This window comes from Misgurnus anguillicaudatus, chromosome 18 (assembly GCF_027580225.2).
Source record: "Misgurnus anguillicaudatus chromosome 18, ASM2758022v2, whole genome shotgun sequence".
Classification (NCBI taxonomy): Eukaryota; Metazoa; Chordata; class Actinopteri; order Cypriniformes; family Cobitidae; genus Misgurnus; species Misgurnus anguillicaudatus.
The window spans coordinates 8,808,960-8,831,338 of record NC_073354.2 but is presented as its reverse complement, the minus strand read 5'-3'; the positions used below and the strand labels follow the sequence as shown (position 1 = coordinate 8,831,338).

Sequence of the window (22,379 nt, the reverse complement as noted above, 5' to 3'; positions counted from 1 at the left end):
ACACACTGATGTTTGCCTTTTACAGTTACTTCATCACAAAAAAATATTTGTGAAAAAAAATTGTACACATGCAACCCTCATTGCACAGATGCACAAACTGATTTGCAAATGTACAAAATGTGTGTGTGACTTCACATATTTTGATGCAGGCGTTCAAGCAGGTTTTGCACCATATTTACTGCAGCAATTGTAGCAAAAAATGTGAGCGTATGAGTTTCTTAATCTGTGATTTGTAAAATGGGATTTGTGCAGCTGCACTGAAGGATTTGTGAATGTGTAACTGGTATGTTGTATTTGAGGGAAAGAAAAAAAATCTACAAGTTTGCAACTCTTCATCTGTGACTTCAAATTTACTGATACACATGTGTGGATAATCTCTACAAATACAAATTCCACTGTCACGGGTGTGCAGTTGTTTTGCACCAAATATACCTTCATAGATTTGCACAAACAGATAAGTTCCATATGAAATTCTGAAATGATCATTTTTATTAAGCTCCTGACTGTTTATGTTCAGTAATTGCACTTTCATGGCAATGGAAATAACCTATTCATATAAAAACATGATAACAAACAGACACACACATTCTTTTTTAGTTTATTGTTTGCATGTTTAAAGGCAGATGCTGACAAATTTGTGTTGTGAACATGAAAATAAATACAGAGTTAACCGTCAGAAAAACATCTGTGTGTGTGTGTGTGTTTGAGATTTTTTCTCAAATGACACGTTATGTGATGTTAATGTATCCATTGCAGGACTGAGATAGGCTGCTTTACTTGTATATAAGCAGAACAATGAGACTTTTAAGGAGAGGTTTGTGAAAACCCTCCAAGTAGTCTGAAATTCAGTGCTTTTGCGCTTACTTCTCAGATCGGAAGTAACGAGTAACTAACTACTTGAGTAGTTTTTTCATCTAATACTTTTTTACTCTTACATTTTTGTATAAGTACTTGTACTTTTACTTGAGTACAGATTTGTATAAGTACTTGTACTTTTACTTGAGTACAGATTTTGGGTACTCTACCCACTTTTGCTATTATATCTCTTCTCATGTCTGCAGAACCTGTAAATGCAACATGTGCTTTAATTTTTGCAGTTTCTCTGCCAAATGCATGAGTCGAGCAGCGACTGTTAAGCTATGTTTATACTAGCCACGTCCGCACGGGCGCGTTGGTGTGCGCGGCACCCCATTTCGCGTGGAGGTGTGCACGGCATTTTTTGTAACTGTGCGCGCGGCTCCGCATCCGAAAATGACCGAACTCGAGGCGATTCTGTCCAAGCAGACAAGCCTGTGACGTATCTCTTTGATCAATCCAAGCAAAACAATGTATATATTTATCTGACACTCTGGAAGTAAAGTATGGAAACTTTGCACTTTAAAACAAATTATTTTACATGATTCAGAATGGTTGGTTTATATATGTATTGAATGAACCACTGGAAGAGGAATAAAATACAAACCTTAATATGTCTGTACTGTTTGTTTAGTAAAATTGTTAAAGCGTGGCCAACAGCCAATCACAGTGGGCGCTACACAGTGGCCAGATCCACAATTCAGTTCGGCAATGCATGATGTCACCCATTAAAAGTCAATGGGAAGCGTTAAAGCTTACGCCCTTGTGAATGCACCGTCACACGGGGCGTAAGCGTTGACGCTTCCCATTCACTTTTAATGGGTGACGTCAAGCCTTGGAAAACCGAATTGCGTCACTGCCATTGCTCGTGGCAGAAGTTGAACATTTCTCAACTTTTCAAGCGGCAATGCGAGCGTCAGCCAATCAGATTGCCTTATACAAATAACCTAGGCAGAGCAGCCAATTACGTTTATGGAAGACCGGAGCATGTGCTGCGGCCACGGTGATTGGCTGTTGGTCACGCTTCAGACAAGCCTTCCATCAAGCGTTAACGCTTTCGCCCCGTGTGAATGCGGCGCAACAGCGAGCGCGTCAACTATTCCTCGTTCGTTTGGTGAGACGCGTGCGGGATCCACGGAGGCTTGCGTTGCGGACCAAAGCGCGAGTATAAACAAAGCTTTATGCGTTACTTCCACGTGTTACGTTTATGTTTCACACGCGGAGACATGCGCACATGAACAAAACTGCAGTTAAAGTGTTTCCATGCAACACAATATCGAGGTAATAAGCAAAAAACAACCTGTGCCGATCGTTTTTTGCTTATGCCGTTTATGGGTTTTCCCCAATAAAAGAAACCTGTTTTACGCGTTTACATGACCTCACACGTCATCAGTTTATTAAACATAATCAACGTAAGCATGTAAACGCACCCACAGACTCCGTCTTTGAAGCAGAGAGGCAGATATTATCCGAGCTAAATAAAACAAATCCAGTGTCAACGTGTCCCTACAGTACTGTCCAAAATAATCTTCACATTTACATCAGACAGATTTGTTTAAAACACAAATACGAGGTGTTTATAGTTACAACGTAAATAAGAATCAACACATCTCTTCCCTCACGTCATAGACTGTAAACTGTCAGGTGTTCACGGTTGCCAATGGTTGGCAACAAGCATTTCTTTTTAAACAATATTTCTAGATCTGTGGAGAGCTGCACTATCACAACAAATATTATATTTGTGAATCCACTTTTTTAATACACCTGTTTAAGTAGATTAGATTAGATTAGATCATGTGTTGAGGATGGGTGCTGTGGTGTTTGTGATTCTCACATCAGCAGCCGCCTGTAGTCATCATGTGATCATGTGAATTATATAATTACATGAATAGTTTCTGATAATAGCCACTGTCCATGTCATCAGCTGCCATAACAGTATGAATCATTTCCTAATAAACAACAGGAAATTCAATAAATGCAGATATCTGAGAGTGTTTCATGGAATTTAACAGCAATCTCTCTGACCGGCGTGCGTCACAATGACTAAAAAACAAACAGCGCACGTCTACTCCATCATATATCAGCCTTATTCAAATAAACCTGTTTGAAGACACCTCAAGTTCAAAATGATATGCATTCACTTTCAAAATGAAGACAGATGTTGAACTTTTTGTTTGATTTATAAAATGAAGTTATTGAGGCTCTGTCTTCTTTAAATGACTGTTTATGTAAAAGTGATGAATTAGTATAATAACCACAGACAGACGTGAATCATAACATTCAGATTCTCTCAGGATGACTGAAGGACTTAAGTTTTCATTTAACTGTTTTTAGCCCTAGTTATTAAACTATTACTCATTATGTAATGAATAACGCAATAATAGCCTGCATGTGAAGTTGTGGTTAACACTGAATTTAGAAGAGCTGTGGGATGTTGTTGTTAGATGTGGAGCAGAGTAAATTCACTGTAAACCAATGTTTCACAGCGCTTATTGCATTTAAAAAGTGTTATTGAATAAACCTGGCAAGGTTTCATAAAATACACACACATAGCAACAACAACACACTAAAAAATGCCGGGTAGTGTTTAGGCCAAGGCTGGGTAAACACAGTAAATAAACCTATGCTGGGTTGTTGTTACCCAACCATGGGTTGAAACAACCCAACATAGATTTATTTATAACCCAACATGTGTTCTGTCAAATATTTTCTCAGCCTTGGCTTAAAAACAACCCAACATTTTTAGAGCAAATCTAATGACATTGATAACAAATATTGTTTTTCACGATGGGCAGTTGAATTATTTAGACAAAAAACTAGTGCTGGGCAAAGATTAATCGCGATTAATCGCATACAAAATAAAAGTGTGGTAACCGTGGTACAAGAGGAATAATTGACTCTGGTCCTTTGAATTATTTAAAAATAATAAACACCGCGGTGTAACTCTGCTTTGTGTCATTCTGGTTTACAACCTTGGATATGTTTTTTTTAGTGCTGGGCAAAGATTAATCGCGATTAATCGCATACAAAATAAAAGTGATTTTTGGCATAATATATGAGTATGTGCTGTGTGTAATTATTATGTATAAATAAATACACACACATTCATGTATGTATTTAAGAAACATTTATATGTTTATATATATTTATTTATATTTTTATATATTTTATATTAAAAATAAATTTAAAACAATTATATATAAGTAAAACAATTCTGAAATGAATATATGAATGTGTGTGTGGTTAAATATACACAATTATTAGACACAGTACACGCACATATATTATGCAAAAATATACCGATATCTGCCCGATACTATTGTGCTTTTTGATACGTCTAGTATCATTTTAAATGGTCAGAAGGTATCCGCTGACTTTTTTGCTTTTTCTCTGGAAATTTTTTGGAAAAATCTGTGGAATGATTTTAAATGTTTTTAGAAGATATCAGAGAATTTAAGCTATAAATATTACAAAATTTCATCTAAAATAATCACTTTTTAAAGGCTTACAGTGAAAATGAATACACCAAACCAATGAATCCTCTAAATAAAACTGGACCAACATGAACCATGTCAAGATAGAATTATAGTTTGTATATAAAATGACATATATTATTTTTTATAGTGTTATATATTATAGCAGAATAAAAAAGCTTATGTTAATACGTTCTCATTATGAATTAGCATGTATGAAGATAATTTCATCATTTTTACAACGCAATGTAAACTTTATATTAAACATAACAAGAGCATTTGTCTTGTAAACGAATTTGAAATGATGATGTGCTGAGTGCTGACTGTCGCGTCACATAGACGACAGGGACAAGTGAGATCTGCTTAACTTAACTGTAAGTTTTATTTCATCTCAAATATCAAATGGTTTGTGCTCTCTATCATTAAAAACAATCACAGCAAACAGCACGCGCAGGGTTTATGTACTTGTCAATGCCGCTCACAAACGCGCAAGGCTATGTATGTGTGCGTGCTTGTCGTCAATGATGGTTATGGTCACTGTTTATGTGTGCTTGTCAATCACGGCCATTAAATCCGTGGAATTCCGCAGAGTTCTCCGTGGAAATCTGCGGGCGCGGATTTCGTTAAACATTAGTAAATATTAATCATGGCAGTGTTTGGGGGAACATATAATAGGTACGTTTGATCAACTAAGTATGCTAAATATTTTTTTCTTAATTGCGTAAAACTGTCATAGTAAAAAAGCTTTAGTGTGCAGATGGTTATTTTGGGAATTTTGTGCTTGACCGGAGTTCTATGCACATTCCGGTGCAGAATTGATGCACCTAAATCATCATGTACACTACGCTCATGAGCTTCCTGGGTGCAGAATTGATGCCCTTAAAACCAAACCTAAATAACTAGAAAAACTTTTAAAGGGACATTCCACTTTTTTTTTAAACTATGCAAATTTTCCAGCTCCCCTAGAGTTAAACATTAGATTTTTACAGTTTTGGAATCCATTGAGCTGATCTCCACGTCTAGTGCTAGCACTTTTAGCATAGCTTAGCATAATCCATTGAATCTGATTAGACCATTAGCATCGCATTAAAAATAACCAAAGAGTTTCATTATTTTTCCTATTTAAAACTTGACTCTTCCATAGTTATATCGTGTACTAAGATTGACGGAAAATTAAAATTTGAGATTTTTTAGGCCAATACGGCTAGGAACTATACTCTCATTCTGGCATAATAACCAAGGACTTTGCTGCCGTACCATGGCTGCAGAAGGTGCAATGATATTATGCAAAAATCTGAAAATATTCCCTTGCTATTGAAAGTTCCCTTTAAAGAGTCACAGTTTCTGTGCTGAATTACAATATCATCAATATACTTTTATTGATATTTGAGAGAAACATTAAAGAGCCCCTATGATGTTGCTGAAAACAACATTATTTTGTGTATTTATGTGTTTTCCACATACCGTACATTATTGTTGCTCCTCTATGCCTTGCCTCTCTGAAACATGTTCATTTGTACAAAGCTCACCATTCTAAAAAGCACAGTGTGTTCCGATTGGCCAGTGCGTTGTGACTGGCCGAATACCTCAAATGTGTTCTGGAAATGTGACATTCCTTCCCATATTTGGAAGTTGTAAATTCTTTAAATATGAAAACGAAGACTACTTACAGGCTGTGAGTCAATTATGATGTGTATCGAGTCCAAGTCAACTCGTTATGGAAGTAAACTGTTACATATAATCCTTGCATTCATTGTAGTCCAAGAAAAGAGATTTCAGTTGGAGACGATAAATTGCGTAATCGTAGAATTTGTAACTTTGCAAATAATTAACATGTACACACATTTACACACCAAAAGAAATGTAAACTCATTAAAAGGAAAATAGAGGCTCTTTAAATCTATGTTAATGTGTTTTTGGGTTTTGGGGAGCATTATATCTCTTCCGTGTAAACACCATAGCAACATTAACAGCATCCCCATGTTTTAAAGCATTTGGTTTCTATTTTTTGTGGCATCGTGCTGAGTCACCCACCCACCTTAAAATCTCATTAATTCAAAATCCCTCTTCTGTTAGCTGTAGGTTAAGACCCCAAACATACATTCTGATAGTGATGACGTCTCGCACTGTGTCTAGTGTAATGACTGTAAAGATTTCAATCAGGTCCTGTACTGTATCTAGATAACAGCAAACAGCAGGAGAAAAGCTGATATCTTCAGTTTTTTATATTCTCTACTGACTGAACAGTGAACACTGATGTCGGTGTATTACTAAGCATTGGAAATGTTAAAGCTAAGACTCAGCTCTCAGCTAGAGCTTTAACAGCTGTAACTGTCACAAATGAATGCTTATATCAGGTGAGAAACAAACCCTAACACTGTTTGAATCACATCTCTTCACTGTAATGAGACACTGAATTGAAAAAGGCAAGACATGAATATTGAGACAATAGGAGCAAGACTGAACTTTACAGGACTGACTCAAACCATATCACATTAAATCACAAGTACAATGTAGATGAATAATCACTCCTGTATGGCGTAGATAGTCTTACCTTTGGTTTCAATGACCGATGACCTCTCGCTCTCAGCTTCTTCCTCCTGTGCTGGCTCCTCGATCTTCCGAACTTTACACGGCCTGCCAACCCTGAGAAAACATGAGATTATCATGTGATCATCAAAGTATGGCATGTGTTAAATACAGTATACCACACTTGAGAATGAGAACAGTAATGGCCGCCATTAAAGGGTCGCTTTAACCCGAACTGGCAACTTCAAATAGACCTTCAGAATGAAAACCTTTGAAGAACAATATAGAAACTTCACATTGATAAACCTTTAAGCATTTTTTTGTCCCCTACAGCCTCCATCCATCATTTTGGAGGGTAAACCCTTTGAAGGGAATAGGGCATAGGGAGGAGCCCTACAGAATAAAACACAGGAATAGTGGCTATATTTGGAGTACTATTATTAATACAGCCTAGAATGCAATGCGGTCGACCTGACATTCTGTCTGCAGTGTGACAAATGAAGTGTGAATAATATCAGCACACCTTCATTTCCCACTTGAGAAAGTTAAGATACATATTCTGATTCAAATGTTTACAAAAGTAAACTGAAAAACTGCTGCATCACTCCAGTAATTCATAATAAACAATGAACTTCACTGAAAACTGCCTGTATCACTACAGTCAATTCAAGACTTAACCTAAGTTCCATAATGTTATTTATTCAAAGTACACATAGCTTATATAGACATAGTATGCAATAAGATGATATTTGGTGTGTACATTCATTAGAATGGCAGGGGAGGTCGAGATCAATCATTATTCGGCTGCTCACCGGGGGCAAAAAACATTAAAGTATAATTTTCTGTAAAGCAGCTTGAAAAACAATACGCATTGTGAAAAAATTAGGGCTGTCAACGTAAATTAATTTTAACGACACAAATTTTATTAACATGCGATTAACGCAACGTGTAATTTTTGACCCTTGGCCTAGCAAGTTGTTTGACAATTTGAGATGCAGCCTTAGGGGGCGTCCACACAAAAACTTTTACGCCTATTTTCAATTGTTTCCAACGGAAGCTCGGCGGTTATCAAATAAGCCAGCATCTAGCGGTTTTCTTTCGCGCTGAAAACCAGCGCTCGGCAGTTTTTCTGCGTTTCGCGCTGATCGCAGAGAGTTTAAAAATATTCAACTTTGAGTGAAAAGCTCTGCTCATCAATGTCAGTCCTCACACGGCTGTCCAATCACAGTGGAGGAGGGGTGGGGCATTACCACATCAACCAACCGGCTCACAGCTAAAGTATCACAGCTACCAAAGCGCTCAGCTGAAGAAAGCTGGCACTCAGCTAAAAAAAACAGCTGGCATTCGGCATGGTCCAGGCGTTTTCAGCCGCGTTTAAAAGTTTTGGTGTGCACAACCCCTTAGACAGTAAATTAGGGCTGTTTTCGACTAAGGATTTTCATAGTCGAATCTGATCCGTTAGATTTTGCCATAGACGACTGATAGTCAAACCTTTTTTTTTTTTTTTTTATAGCAGCGGTTAAGGATTTTAAATACAGAACAGTGTCTAAAAGAAATTAAAATGAAGACAATATTTATGCACCTGTACAGAAGTCAATGAATATTTATTAATGGCATTTTCAATAGTATATTAGTAGATAAATTAATGTGTATCTATAAAGTATGAAAACGAATAAATCATTATTTTGGCTAAATTATGCTGGATAGTTCTTTTTAGTCAGAAAGATTTGTCATCATTTCAGAACAAGTTAAAAGGAACTTAAATTAAAAAACTTTCATTATTCGAGTGTTACTTGGTCAAAAATATAGAACACACTGCACCTTTAAGATCCGGAAAAGACCGAACCTGTATTTATGTAATTCAATGGATTCAGTGATGCGTAATGATTTTGGGACCTTTTTGAACTTAAATTGGCTTGTTGTGTTAATTTAGCCTATTCGGTCTCCCAGGTATTTTCTGTATGCTACTGTGTATCATGTAAATAACTTTTTACGTTACTTTAACATGTACAGACATCTATTCAGCCTGCTGTTATGTGTGCTGTTGTTTAGTTAAATAACTTACCTTTCCAGATTAAATGTCTGTTCTTCTGCTTGGATTTTGTGAAATAATTTTCTAAATAAACGTGACGATTAGTCCATTGCGACTTATACATGTATATGTTTTTACCTCTTCAAAATGGATTTTTGAATGATGCGACTTATATTCCGTAGTGACTTATAGTGCGGAAAATACGATACCTAAACTACATAATGTTAAAACGTTATCATTAAAGATGCAGTGTGTAGATTTTAGCAGCATCTAGTGGTAAGGATGCAAATTGCACCCCTCCCTTTAAAGCACATAGAGAAGCTACGATAGCGTCACAGCACAGAAATGTCATAATCTGAGACAACATATTGACAAATGCGCTCTTTAGAGCAGTTTGTCCATTTAGGGCTACTGTAGAAACATGTCAATGCAAAATGGCGGCTTACATGTAGGGGGACCCACGGTGTATGTAGATAAAAACAACTCATTCTAAGGTAATACAAACAATACAGTTTATTATATTAGGCCTTTATCCACGACTGATTATATAGTTATCTATATTAAATTGCATTGCGGTCAAAAGATCCTTTTAAAATGTACACACTGCACCTTTAAGCCCCGGAAAAGACCGAACCTGTATTTATGTAATTCAATGTATTCAGTGATGCGGAATGACTTTGGGACCTTTTTGAACTTAAATTGGCTTGTTGTGTTAATTTAGCCTATTCAGCCTCCCAGGTATTTTCTGTATGCTATTGTGTATCATGTAAATAACTTTTTACGTTACTTTAACATGTACAGACATCTATTCAGCCTGCTGTTCTGTGTGCTGTTGTTTAGTTAAATAACGTACCTTTCCAGATTAAATGTCTGTTCTTCTGCTTGGATTTTGTGAAATCATTTTCTAAATAAACGTAACGTATAGTCCAGTGCGACTTATACATGTATATGTTTTTTCCTCTTCAAAATGCATTTTTGACTGATGCGACTTAAACTCCAGTGCGACTTGTAGTCCGGAAAATACGGTACCTAAACTACGTAACGTTAAAACGTCATCATTAAAGGTGCAGTGTGTAGATTTTAGCAGCATCTAGTGTTGAGGTTGCGAATTGCACCCCTCCCTTTCGAAGCACATAGAGAAGCTACGATAGCCGTCACAGCACAGACATGTCATCATCTGAGACAACGTAGTGACAAATGCGCTCTGTAGAGCAGTTTGTCCATTTAGGGCTACTGTAGAAACCTATCAATGCAAAATGGCGGCTTACATGTAGGGGACCCACGGTGTATGTAGATAAAAACAGCTCATTCTAAGGTAATAAAAACAATACAGTTTATTATATTAGGCCTTTATCCACGACTGATAATATAGTTATCTATATTATATTGCATTGCGGTCAAAAGATCCTTTTAAAATGTACACACTGCACCTTTAAGCCCCGGAAAAGACCGAATGTGCAAAGAAAGACCCTTCACCATGCCGACTAGTTTCCACCATTGGGCCAACAGGTGTTTTTTTCCTTACACATTAAATATAAGTTACTGACAGTGGCCTTCAGAACAACATTTAGACAAAATATTAAATGCTTTCTCATTTGTAAGTCAAACTGGATAAAAGTGAGGTGCTTAAGAAAACCTCAGGAATTTAAATTTAATAATATATGAGCGGTCTGAAAATACAGAGAGTTGGGTTTGATTTGCAAGGTCACATCAGCTTGGGCTGGACACACTTTAACAGTTCACATGTATTTATGACGGACACTGAGAGACTGATTCTAACCTTCGCTTGGTTTCTGTACCCACAGGCTTCTTAACTGCGGTTTCCATGGCAGCGCTGGCTGTGCTGGGTTTATCCGGGTAAGCCGGGGCAGAAGTGACAGCTTTTCTGGAGAGAGACAGTGATAAATGCACACGTTTTTAGAGGTGTACGACTTGACAAAGTCTTCAGTTTTATCACAAGCCCAACAGGTGTTGGTAGGCAAATCTAAAGTGTAAATATTCTTATTTATGCTAATTTATTTACACAAGCAAGTGCTACTCTATACTGAGCTCGATATAAATTACAGAGAGCAAAACAATGGCATTATATTACATGTTTGTCTTTAACTCTTTTCCACAAACGCTCTAAAGTAATTCTGTTTTCATTACATTTCCACATTTTTTATAAATCTTATTTCATATCAACAGCAGCAGAATATTCTCATCTTAAATGACTGAATCACATTATTTCTCATGCGTTTGAATCTGTGTTTCAGAAGAACAGGGATGAACTGAACACTCACTCATTAGTGTTAGCAGGATTGTCAGGGCACGGTTCGGCTCTGCGTGGGCGACCCACTCCAGTGCCCGGCATCTCTCCGCTCAAGCGATCAGGAAGAACCGAGTCCTTATTAAGATTGATGTCGGAATACGGGCAACCCACAGCACTGAAATGTGTCATTTAACAAACATAACTTGCTTTTATTGTTATTTAGTAGTTGCATTGGATTCAATCATGAAAGTCATTTGATTTTGTTTTGATTTATATTTTGTAAATGAATAACAACAGTTGATGCCTATATGTGCCATTAGAAGCTCCAACCTTATAGCAGTATGTCAACATAAGACTTATCAAAGGCAACGTCATCTCTATCTTATACAACATTTTTCATTCTTGGATTAAATATTTCTTAGTGTCCAGAGCTCAAGGACACAACGCTGATGTCTCTTACAAAGCTTAAAGCAGAAAGCTTCCGGTTAGCAGCCGAGAGCTTTAATTAGGGATGCACTGATCCGATATTTGGGATCGGTATTGGGGCCAATCTGTATGGAGGACCACAAGAATCATGCAAAATGTAACAACGAAGTTCAATATCCAATAACTACCTGGACAACAAAAATAGCAATTAATACATTTGTTTAAAAAATCATTAATTAATCTATAAATAAATAGATAAAGTTACAAAAAAAACATTATGCAACATTTTATTAGGCAATAAAAAGTAAGATTATAAAAATAATGTAGAAATGAAATATGAATCCATTAATAAATAGTTCAAAGTAATATAACAATTAAAAAAACAACATAAAACACTCAATAAGTTAATCATTTTAAATTGCATTTACAAATTCTTAATTAAATAATGGAGTTTCAAAATGTATTTCAAAAAGCGATTTAAAAAGAGAAACAAATAACTGGACCTACAAACTGAACCACAAATACAGGTTTAAATTACAGGGGCATTTCCGTTTAACATTTCTGTTTTCATTTTCCCGATAGTTCTCCTTATTCTTTTCGCTATTCGATTTGCTTTTCGTCTTAGCCTCTCTATTTAGCTTTTCCGTGACTCTTTGGGTCCTCATCCGAGATCTATTAATCTGCGCATGACGTACAATCAGAACCAATCAGCGAGCTTGTTACATGCACCTGGCCATAGCTAATTTGCATTTCTCATTTGACCATTTGCAAGGACCCAAAGAGTCGCGGAAAAGCTAAATAAAGAGGCTAAAATGAAAAGCAAATCGAATAGCAAAAAGAATAAGGAGAACCATCGGGAAAATGAAAACAGAAATGTTAAATGGAAATGCCCTTTTAATGCCTAATTTAAACCTGTATTTGTAGTTCAATTTATAAATCCAGTTATTTATTTCTCTTTTTAAATCGCTTTTTGAAATACATTTTGAAATTCCATTATTTAATTAAGAATTTATAAATGCAATTTAAAATGATGAACTTATTGAGTGTTTTATGTTGTTTTTGTAAATTGTTGACTTCTATGTCAATTTTTTTTGTAACTTTGTCTATTTATTTATAGATTAATTAATGAATTTTTAAACAAATCTATTAATTGCTATTTTTATTGTCTGGGTAGTTATTAAATATTGAAGTTCTTTATTACATTTTGCGTGACTCTGGGCCTTTTTTGCTGGATCGGATATTGGACTAACAGGACAGATCGAATTCCGATACTGTGCGTTACCTGTGGTTGTTACTGACAAGCGGTTTTTACATTTAAAATTATACTACATGTAGCAGAAAGCACTCACAAATTTAACATTTTGTGTTTGTGCAATTTGAAATAGTTTGAGAAAAACACAGTATCGGATCGGCAGGTATCGTCGGATACTCAGAATTCTGGTATCGGAAATGAAAAAAGTGGTATTGGTACATCCAAAGCTTTAACCACAGCAACCAAACAAGAGAAAGAGACGTCTCTTCTACTTCATCCTGCATGTGTCTGATCAGCCCACGCTCAAGCCGTCTTCTGATAATAATTCAGTATTTAAAGCAAACACGCTCATATGTGACATTAAGAGATGGTTTACTGATGCTCCTCACAACACTCACTAAAATCTTTAATCAAATACAGCTGGTTATATCTCGACCTTTCGGAAGATCCCATCACACCTCCAACAGATAAACACAAACTGAGAAGATGAATTCAGTTTATTATGATGGATATCTTGCCCTCTAGATGGGTTTTTTTGACTCGTGACATATAGAAGCTGCTGTCTATTACCTCCAAAACTATTTTGACTTCTATCTCCATTTGCAAAACGTTTTCCATTAATGCAAACCCTCAGACAAAGGGAATACATCTTGCTTTTTGTGAATTTAATTTATAATTGATCATTTATAATTACTGTACACAGGGCTTGACATTAACACCCGTCAACCCGCCAAATGCGGGTAGATTTCGGCTGTGGCGGGTAAGACAGCCAATCCCACTAGCCACTTTGGCAGATTGAATATAATTTTTTAATTGTAGTTTTCTTAAAAGTTATGCGAAATGATAAACAATGCGCAATGCGACACTGGGAAACTACAACTCCCATAAGCACTCTGCACCCAGCGCAATGCACAGAGACTGTTTTTGTTCAGTTGCGGACCAAAGCGCCACCTTCCAGAGAGCACGCGAGAGCTGATGGGTTTGCAAATGCACAAGAGGACGCAGTCTGAGCGCATACACAGTTCGGGAAAGATAAAACAATTGCATGGAAGTGATTGAATAGATATAAATTGTGTGCACACTCTCAGGGCAAGAGCGAAGAGAAATTCAGCGCATACCTGAATGCACACGAAATCAAAGGAAACCCGCCAGCTGAGAGGTTCACGCATCATTTTAATGTAGGCTACTCGACATTTGTTATAAAAAGTCTTAAATCACTTTAAACAGAAACCATGATCAAGCTTATAAAATACAATCTGCATAAACAAGTTGACAGTAAAATTCATGTACATTTCTTGAGAGAACAAATAATTAGCAAACTTACAAAATACGTCACATGTCTTTATGGGATCTTTACGGCATGTGTGAATGCACGCACAGAATTCAGAAAATCATTGGCAATGTGAATAAACCAAAAATCAAACGATTCCAAACAAATCCTGGACATTTTCCGTTTATTTTCCGTAATCTCTGTGTGAAAAGGAGGGCTATACACTCTTACCTGTGGTGTCCAGAGTATCGAGCTCCTTTGATGTGTCCAACACCTCGACAGCCTGGGGTTGGACAACCACCCTGTTCAGACACCTCAAACATGTCCTGAGAAGCTATGAAGAAACACAAACACACTGTCAACCTGAAACCTCACAGTATCCTAGAAAACAACTGCGGTCATGTTAACGTCTATGTTAACTATAGACCTGATATAGTCCGGCTATGAGTAACCAACTTCTTTCCAAAATAAACTTGAATTTTGGTTACGTGTGGTTTAGCCAAAATAACTTGTTAGATGTCTGATATTCCATCATGTATGCAAAGTCAACAGTGATGACAAGGTGTTTGCTCTCATTTAATGATTTATTTTATTTCATTTATGTTTGGGCTATGGTTAGACATCTTAGTAAATTTTCACTGACAGACCAAATGTTTTCTTGTCTTAGCCTAGAAGTCTGCCCTGTGTTTGGGCAGATATTAGATGTCCTTTAAAAGCAAAATTGCTTGCTGGGTACACATAATGAGAGTCCACAGACTCCCTAAAGTTTTACCCAAAACTACATCACTGAGGTAACTGTGAATGACTGTCAAACTGTGTCATATTTGTGTAAAACATCTATGCTGAAAAATTGATGAGTCATGAACAGCAGATAAAAACAATGATAAGTAAGGGATAATGTATAGGCAGGGTCTTGAATTGCACTGAAGGGGATTATTTCGCGATAACAACTTGGTGCCTGTACATTATCCCACTTATTCAACAACAATTTACCTCATAAGTAAGGTAAGGAACATTAAATATTGATTTGAAATATTTAATTTGCTAATTTTTAATGAATACAGACTTTCCGTGAGGGAATCCAGTTAACTTTTGGTTTTAAGATAAGACGTTCAAGTTTCACAAAAAACGCAATTTGGTTTAATTATTTGTAAATATAATTGCATATAGGTTATTAAAATAAATATTTATATTTTATTTTTCTGTAATATTAAACTGTACCTGTCAAAATGAATTGCAGCATCCGGGTTACTGTTTGTTATTAGTTTGGAGCGGTTGTTATCTGGGAACAACAGACCTTAGAATATCACGATTGGCCAATCAGAATCAAGCATTCCAACGAGCCGTGTAATAAATGCAAATAATACAATGCAACTAGCCATATTTACAGTTTATGGATATTAAAATAAATAGGACTATTAACAATTACTAATACAACAGAAATGAAAACATCTATTTTATGTTGTTGACCTCAAATGTCATGTTTCCGATATCTACATTCCCACAAAAGCCGTCAACTGGTACGGCTGTAAATTTCTTTAAAACAAGACAAATTTTCTTGAAAAGCAAAATTACATATTTTTAAAAATCTGACACAATTTCTCTTATGTTAAATTTATGTTATTTACTGGCAACAGGTTGTTCAAAGTTAAATGAACATGAAACATTTTCAGTCTTTATCTTCTACAGTAAGTTACTGACAACCAGCTGCATAATTACAGCAAATTACAGTGAATGTATCATGTGTCATTGTTAACAGATGGATGACCAGGTTGTGTGTTGACACTTTCATCAACTATACAAACTATAGGTAAAAGAAAAAAATTACATCTCTCTCTGTCTTTCTCTCTCTCTCTCCTACCCAAGAAATTGTTTGTAAAATTGTCAGTGTGAACACAAACATTTCCTGTAAAGAGGACCTGGTAACATTGCCGTAACATTTACAAAACACATTCTGTGTGAACAAGAGGCAGAAACAATGCCATAAACGGCGTACCATAGTGAGGACGCGTGTGTCATCGCAACAAGAAGTTATGGATCAGATCTTTGACACAGGGATTAAAACACAAATCAACATTCACAACAAAAAATGTATGCAAACTTCTCGAAACAGAAATCATGGATAATTAGCAAACTTCAAACGCTGTGGAAAAAACCTACCAAGTGCAGGACTTTAAATACGTCACGTGTCTTTTTTGTGAATGCATGCACAGATTCTGGAAAATCATTGGCAGTGTGAATGAACCAAATATCAAACGATCCCGGACAAATCCCGGATGCATTTTCTGTGTATTTTCCGTAATCTGTGCATGAAGAGGGCTTCAGTCTCTCTTTCTCTCTCTCTCTCTCTCTCAGTAAAACGCTCACATCCTGATGCTAGTGCTGATTTCTAAACTCTGTACCAATCCGTTTCCATGGACACAGAGAGAAAGGGAATGAGGGAAGGAAGATCATTCCTAAGAGCAACTGCAGAAAAGCTCATTGTTCACCAGTATTTTCCCAGCATGCTCCAGGGCTAACAGAAGATACAGTATTGACATTAGAGGGTTACAGAGGTCTGCTAGACCTTTCCCACGCTCTCCCATTTCTCGCTCTAATAAAACCTCTGGCAGTTTCATTTTTACACTAAATGACTCGAGGAAAATGGCTCTCATTTAAAGCTCTTAGATGTCTATTTACAAATATGCTGGCTGATAAGCATGCTGTTAGATTGGCCATTATCTGAGAACGTATGGGCTTGAGATAACATTTTTCTTTTTGTTTTGAAAGAACATCATTATCTGTTTAGTGTTTTTCATTATTCTTAAAACAAGATTTATTTTGGTTGAAGAAGAGTCAGGAGGTTTTGGAGGAGGGCTAATGATGGATCAGGGTCTTCTCTGTTAGATTATGATGATACTTACACACAGGAGGTTGAAGTGGATGACCAGTTTTAGCACACCAGCCTGCAGGATGAATGTCTGGACTGTCTGCATCTATCCAGTAATCATAATCATTTGTCCAGCCATCGAAATGAATCAGAGAAAGACAAAACCGACAGGGTCAGGTCACACATTCTAAAACATGCAAAACAATAAAACAATCAAAACAAACAATGAGCTTTTGCCTCTCCATCGCCATATATGTTTGAAACATAAAAAAATGCAAATAACATGAATAGTCAAAACAAGAAATTTACTCGAAAGCTGAAGTTATAAATCATTATTACGAATTTGGGAAATAATCGTGTTTGAGGCTCACAATATGTCATTAACATGTACAGAACTCTTATTATTCTTCTATGTCTAGATAAATACAGTTTTACAGTCTACGGCATCTTTAAATATTAAATATATGTCAAGATTTATGCTTGATTTAAAAAAAAAAGTTATATTTAAGGGTGTATTTTGTTTCTGAATAAAGATGATCTTGATCTTCTCACATGAAGCTAATATCCAGACTGAGACCCTGCAGGCGGATCTTCTCGTGGGTTCATGGTGAAGGTCTACAGTGAAGTGTATTAAACTCATAACACGCTGCTTATGAATAAAGATTCTTGATCTATAGAAGGTACGAAACATCCTGAGGCATTATAGATGAAAGTAGGAACAGCTTGGCTCGTCAATTTTCCAGATCCCTTGAGAGGATTATCTTCATATTGCAACTCAAAATCTCCAAAGACTTTCAGATGGGAACGCTGGCAGCGTGCAGAATGCTGGCGTGATGGTTTGGTCATATTGTGTAAAAACTTTCAAAGCGGAGAATAAAAGAGCAACGGGCTGGAACGACAGCAGGAACAGAGACCGAAGTTATTTTTGTGATCTTGACAGCGCAGCCGTTGGTCATTATTGTAGACACTGAGGTCAGGCTGACTTCAGACCAGCTGTGACAGTCTGAAATCTTACATTTGCATTACTCCTCTCACTCTCTCCATCTCCTTTCATTTTCAGAATAAGGTACGTTTAAAGAAATAGATTTTTTCAGCGCACCGACCCGTTCCTGTCAAGGACATCCAGCTGGGTTACACAGAACAGAGAGTTATTGCTCGTCATGTCAGCCTGACACACACATTTAAAAGAAAAGTGAAGCCAAAACTCAAACTGGTTTGGGGCCATTTCTGAGATTGACATCTCGTTGGAGGGCCACAGAGCTATTTTAACATAACAAAAACACAATATTTCTGTAAATATACTGTTTTTCTATTATTTAACATATAATAATACGTACAAATATAAACAATGCTTTCTGTCTTTTTTAAACATTATTTTAACAGTATAAATCTTTTCGTAACCTTATCTTAATTTATATTAAAACCTTGCACTAAACTAACAAATTTCACCATACTTACTTGTGTAACTACTCATGTAACAGTCTTTAAATAGGGAAAACATGGAAGTGTGGCTTCTAAATGCATCCCTGTTTGGATCCTAAGGAATGAATGGTGCTAGGCTAAATGCTAACACATTCACAACGCGCTGTACAAAAATTAAGTGCACGCATTGAAAAAGATAGGTATGTATTAATTTGTCTAAGTTTAGGTAAGAACATAGTAAAATATTGAAAAACGGTGGTGTTTTCCTTTAAGTTTTTTTACAATGAAAGTCTATGGAGATGCGTTGTTTTACAGATGGTCAGAAACAAACCAACATCTCATATTACCAATGGTCATTTTTACAACTCATTTTATTTCCTCATAAAGTGCCCTTCCAGAATCTGTTTTAGATGCTAACAATTAATAATCTAGTTCAAGTTAAAAAAACTGTAAGCATTTAAAAAAAACTCTTCTGCATCAATGACTCCTCTGATTGGTCATTAGATTCAAGTGATTGGTTGTTATGATAAACATTGCACTACATGATTTAAAGGAACAGTATGTAGGATTGTGGCCAAAACTGGTTTTGCAATCACAAAACTTGTGGCTAAAACTGGTACTGCAATCACACAACTGGTGGCCAATACACAACATGATAACATAAACATCAGTTGAGGGCTGCAACTCCACTTTTTAAATGACAATATCCTGGCCAGACAACTGTTGTCAGTGTTATAAGTATTTGAAATGAAAATCATTTCTTAATGTCTAGTGACATATCAGGGCCATTTTATGATTAATTGATATACATTTCTTACATACTGTTCCTTTAAGCCCAAAAAATGTCACGTCACCCCAAAAGAGTAATTTGACATTAACTAAAACAACTGTAATCCTGATAGTGTTCTCAATTTCCTGTTTTTCATAACTGTAACAGATTACAGTTACCAATTTTATATAACAACAACTACATCGGATCCTTTACTCCCCATGCCTGGCAAAAACCTTGTGTTGAAAACCTCAGTACGCTAAATAACAGTATGTGATAAATACTTGCATAGTCTACACTGAGTCTGCTGAGATTTCTCACTATACATCTGAGACTTTTCTATCTCATGACGCATCGAGAGTTGAAGAGACGCCAAATTCAAAAGGTTGAGAAATGAAAAAACACAGCAAAACCTCAGCTGGGTGTCTCTCTTCAAGTGTAAGTGATATAAGTAGCAAGAAATGTATTCCTGTGAACCCACGAGAAGAAGCATTGAGAGAAGAGAACAACAGAGCGAGATCGGTAGTTAAGTGTGAGACGATGTCATCTGTTATGTGTCAGACATGAAAACTGCTGCCCCCTATAGACCAACACCTGCAGTTACGTCTAAACAAATCACACTGTACAAGACAAGCTCACAGTCCATCAGATTAAAACAGCACAATGCAATCTGATTAGCTAGTTTAACATAATCAGGGTACACACGTTTATATATGAGCCCTCTCTGTGAAATGATTGTATTTATTAATCAATTTATTATTAAGACCACCCTAAAAAAACCTCAAATCCTCCATCTCGAAACATCTCGGCGTGTTTAATAAGTTGACCTGGAGGTAACAGTGTGCTGTATATTTACAGTCTCAAACATGATCTGCATTACAAACTCCTGAGGCATTTATGTGAACAAGCGGCAGGATTTTGTCAGAGAGCTGTCGGGCAGAGAGCAAGGATAGGTTAAGCATCATGTTTAGAAGAGAAACACTTTCCATCAGAAGAGTCTTAAACAAAAATGTTCAGACAAAGTTGAAGTGATGCTTGATCTTCACAGATCAACATAAATACTAAAATGTGAAACTGAAGAGGATGATCATTTGAGTATTAGGACACATGGATGGTCTCTATCTACCTCACAACTGCTGTATAAGATCACTAATATTATATTTATTAAAGGTGCTGTAGAATGTAAAACTGTATTTATCTAGACATACACTCACCTAAAGGATTATTAGGAATACCTGTTCAATTCCTCATCAATGCAATTATCTAATCAACCAATCACATGGCAGTTGCTTCAATGCATTTAGGGGTGTGGTCCTCGTCAAGACAATCTCCTGAACTGCAAACTGAATGTCAGAATGGGAAAGAAAGGTGATTTAAGCAATTTTGAGCGTGGCATGGTTGTTGGTGGCAGACACAATCTGCTCAGTTACTGGGATTTTCACGCACAATCATTTTTAGGGTTTACAAAGAATGGTGTGAAAAGGGAAAACATCCGGTATGCGGCAGTCCTGTGGGCGAAAATGCCTGGTTGATGCTAGAGGTCAGAGGAGAATGGGCCGACTGATTCAAGCTGATAGAAAAGCAACTTTGACTGAAATAACCATTTGTTATAACTGAGGTATGCAGCAAAGCATTTGTGAAGCCACAACACGCACAACCTTGAGGCGGATGGGCTACAACAGCAGAAGACCCCACCGGGTACCACTCATCTCCACTACAAATAGAAAAAAAGGCTACAATTTGCACGAGCTCACCAAAAATGGACAGTTGAAGACTGGAAAAATGTTGCCTGGTCTGATGAGTCTCGATTTCTGTTGAGACATTCAGATGGTAGAGTCAAAATTTGGCGTAAACAGAATGAGAACATGGATCCATCATGCCTTGTTACTACTGTGCAGGCTGGTGCTGGTGGTGTAATGGTGTGGGGATGTTTTCTTGGCACACTTTAGGCCCCTTAGTGTCAATTGGGCATCGTTTAAGTGCAACGGCCTACCCGAGCATTGTTTCTGACCATGTCCATCCCTTTATGACCACCATGTACCCATCCTCTGATGGCTACTTCCAGCAAGGTAATGCACCATGTCACATGACAATGAGTTCACTGTACTAAAATGGCCCCCACAGTCACCAGATCTCAACCCAATAGAGCATCTTTGGGATGTGGTGGAACAGGAGCTTCGTGCCCTGAATGTGCATCCCACAAATCTCCATCAACTGCAAGATGATATCCTATTAATATGGGCCAACATTTCTAAAGAATGCGTTCAGCACCTTGTTGAATCAATGCCATGTAGAATTATGGCAGTTCTGAAGGCAAAAGGGGGTCAAACACAATATTAGTATGGTGTTCCTAATAATCCTTTAGGTGAGTGTAGATGAATAATAAGAGTTCTGTACATGGTAATGATATATCGTGAGCCTCAAACACGATTGTTTTCTCCTTCTTATGTAAACCTTATGCACGCAAAAGACTGCAGGAAAACAGACCAATCACAGTTGAGATGTACGTCCCCAACATTATATTATATTACACATTACAATAAGTACAATGTTGTTACAATGCTAAAAACAAAGTTGTGACTACTGACTTAGCACTATATGCTAGTTAATGCTATATGCTAGCGTTCAGACTTAAGTTCTACTATTGACGTTACAGTTACGTTTTGCAGCTCCATACTTAAAAAACATAAACTTACACTCAGAAACGTACATTAGCAATCTCCAAACAATTGATTATTCCTCAAAATCTGTATTTTCATCTGATACAGGCTCAAACATAAGATCTGTTTACACAAACACAGAGCTACTGAAATGAGCTGCTCTGAGAAACAGCCAATCAGAGCAGAGCTCAACATTATTATTCATGACCCTTTCAATTAAGATAATAATAGACCATTTTATTATATATAGGGCAAATCCTACGGTTGTAAATGGACATGCCTTCAGCACAGTTCTCTTATAATGCTTTTTCGAATATTCCTGGTGTGAATGTAAGCAGCAGGTTTCCATGCTTTTATCTCTAAACGTGTAAAACGCTGGCAGATATTTGATTCTCACCAGAAGTCGATGGTCATCCGTGTCGACCACCGTGGCCACCCGGATCAAAGCAGAATTCCGTCGATCGACCACCTCCAACTTCATATTCAACTGAAAACTATGAGGAGGTCTCTGTAAAGTGTGAAAAAAGACATGTTTTAACATTGTCATCACCACATACACATCGTAGTGTCA

General features: G+C 36.8%; 1 protein-coding gene across 3 annotated transcripts in view; it reads right to left on the bottom strand.

Moving 5' to 3' along the window:
• The window catches only part of l3mbtl3 (L3MBTL histone methyl-lysine binding protein 3), a 56,744-nt gene that overhangs the window by 12,756 nt on the left and 21,609 nt on the right, over positions 1 to 22,379 (bottom strand). For 2 of the 3 annotated variants that reach the window (XM_073855788.1, XM_073855790.1), the window contains exons 13-18: positions 22,210 to 22,316; positions 16,992 to 17,110; positions 14,320 to 14,422; positions 11,172 to 11,315; positions 10,670 to 10,774; positions 6,883 to 6,974 (exon numbers count right to left, since the gene is read on the bottom strand). In XM_073855788.1, coding sequence (XP_073711889.1) covers positions 6,883 to 6,974; positions 10,670 to 10,774; positions 11,172 to 11,315; positions 14,320 to 14,422; positions 16,992 to 17,110; positions 22,210 to 22,316 — 670 coding nt within the window. Of the gene's footprint in view, positions 1 to 6,882; positions 6,975 to 10,669; positions 10,775 to 11,171; positions 11,316 to 14,319; positions 14,423 to 16,991; positions 17,111 to 22,204; positions 22,317 to 22,379 lie in introns of all 3 variants that reach the window. The other variant, XM_073855789.1, reaches the window with a different exon arrangement.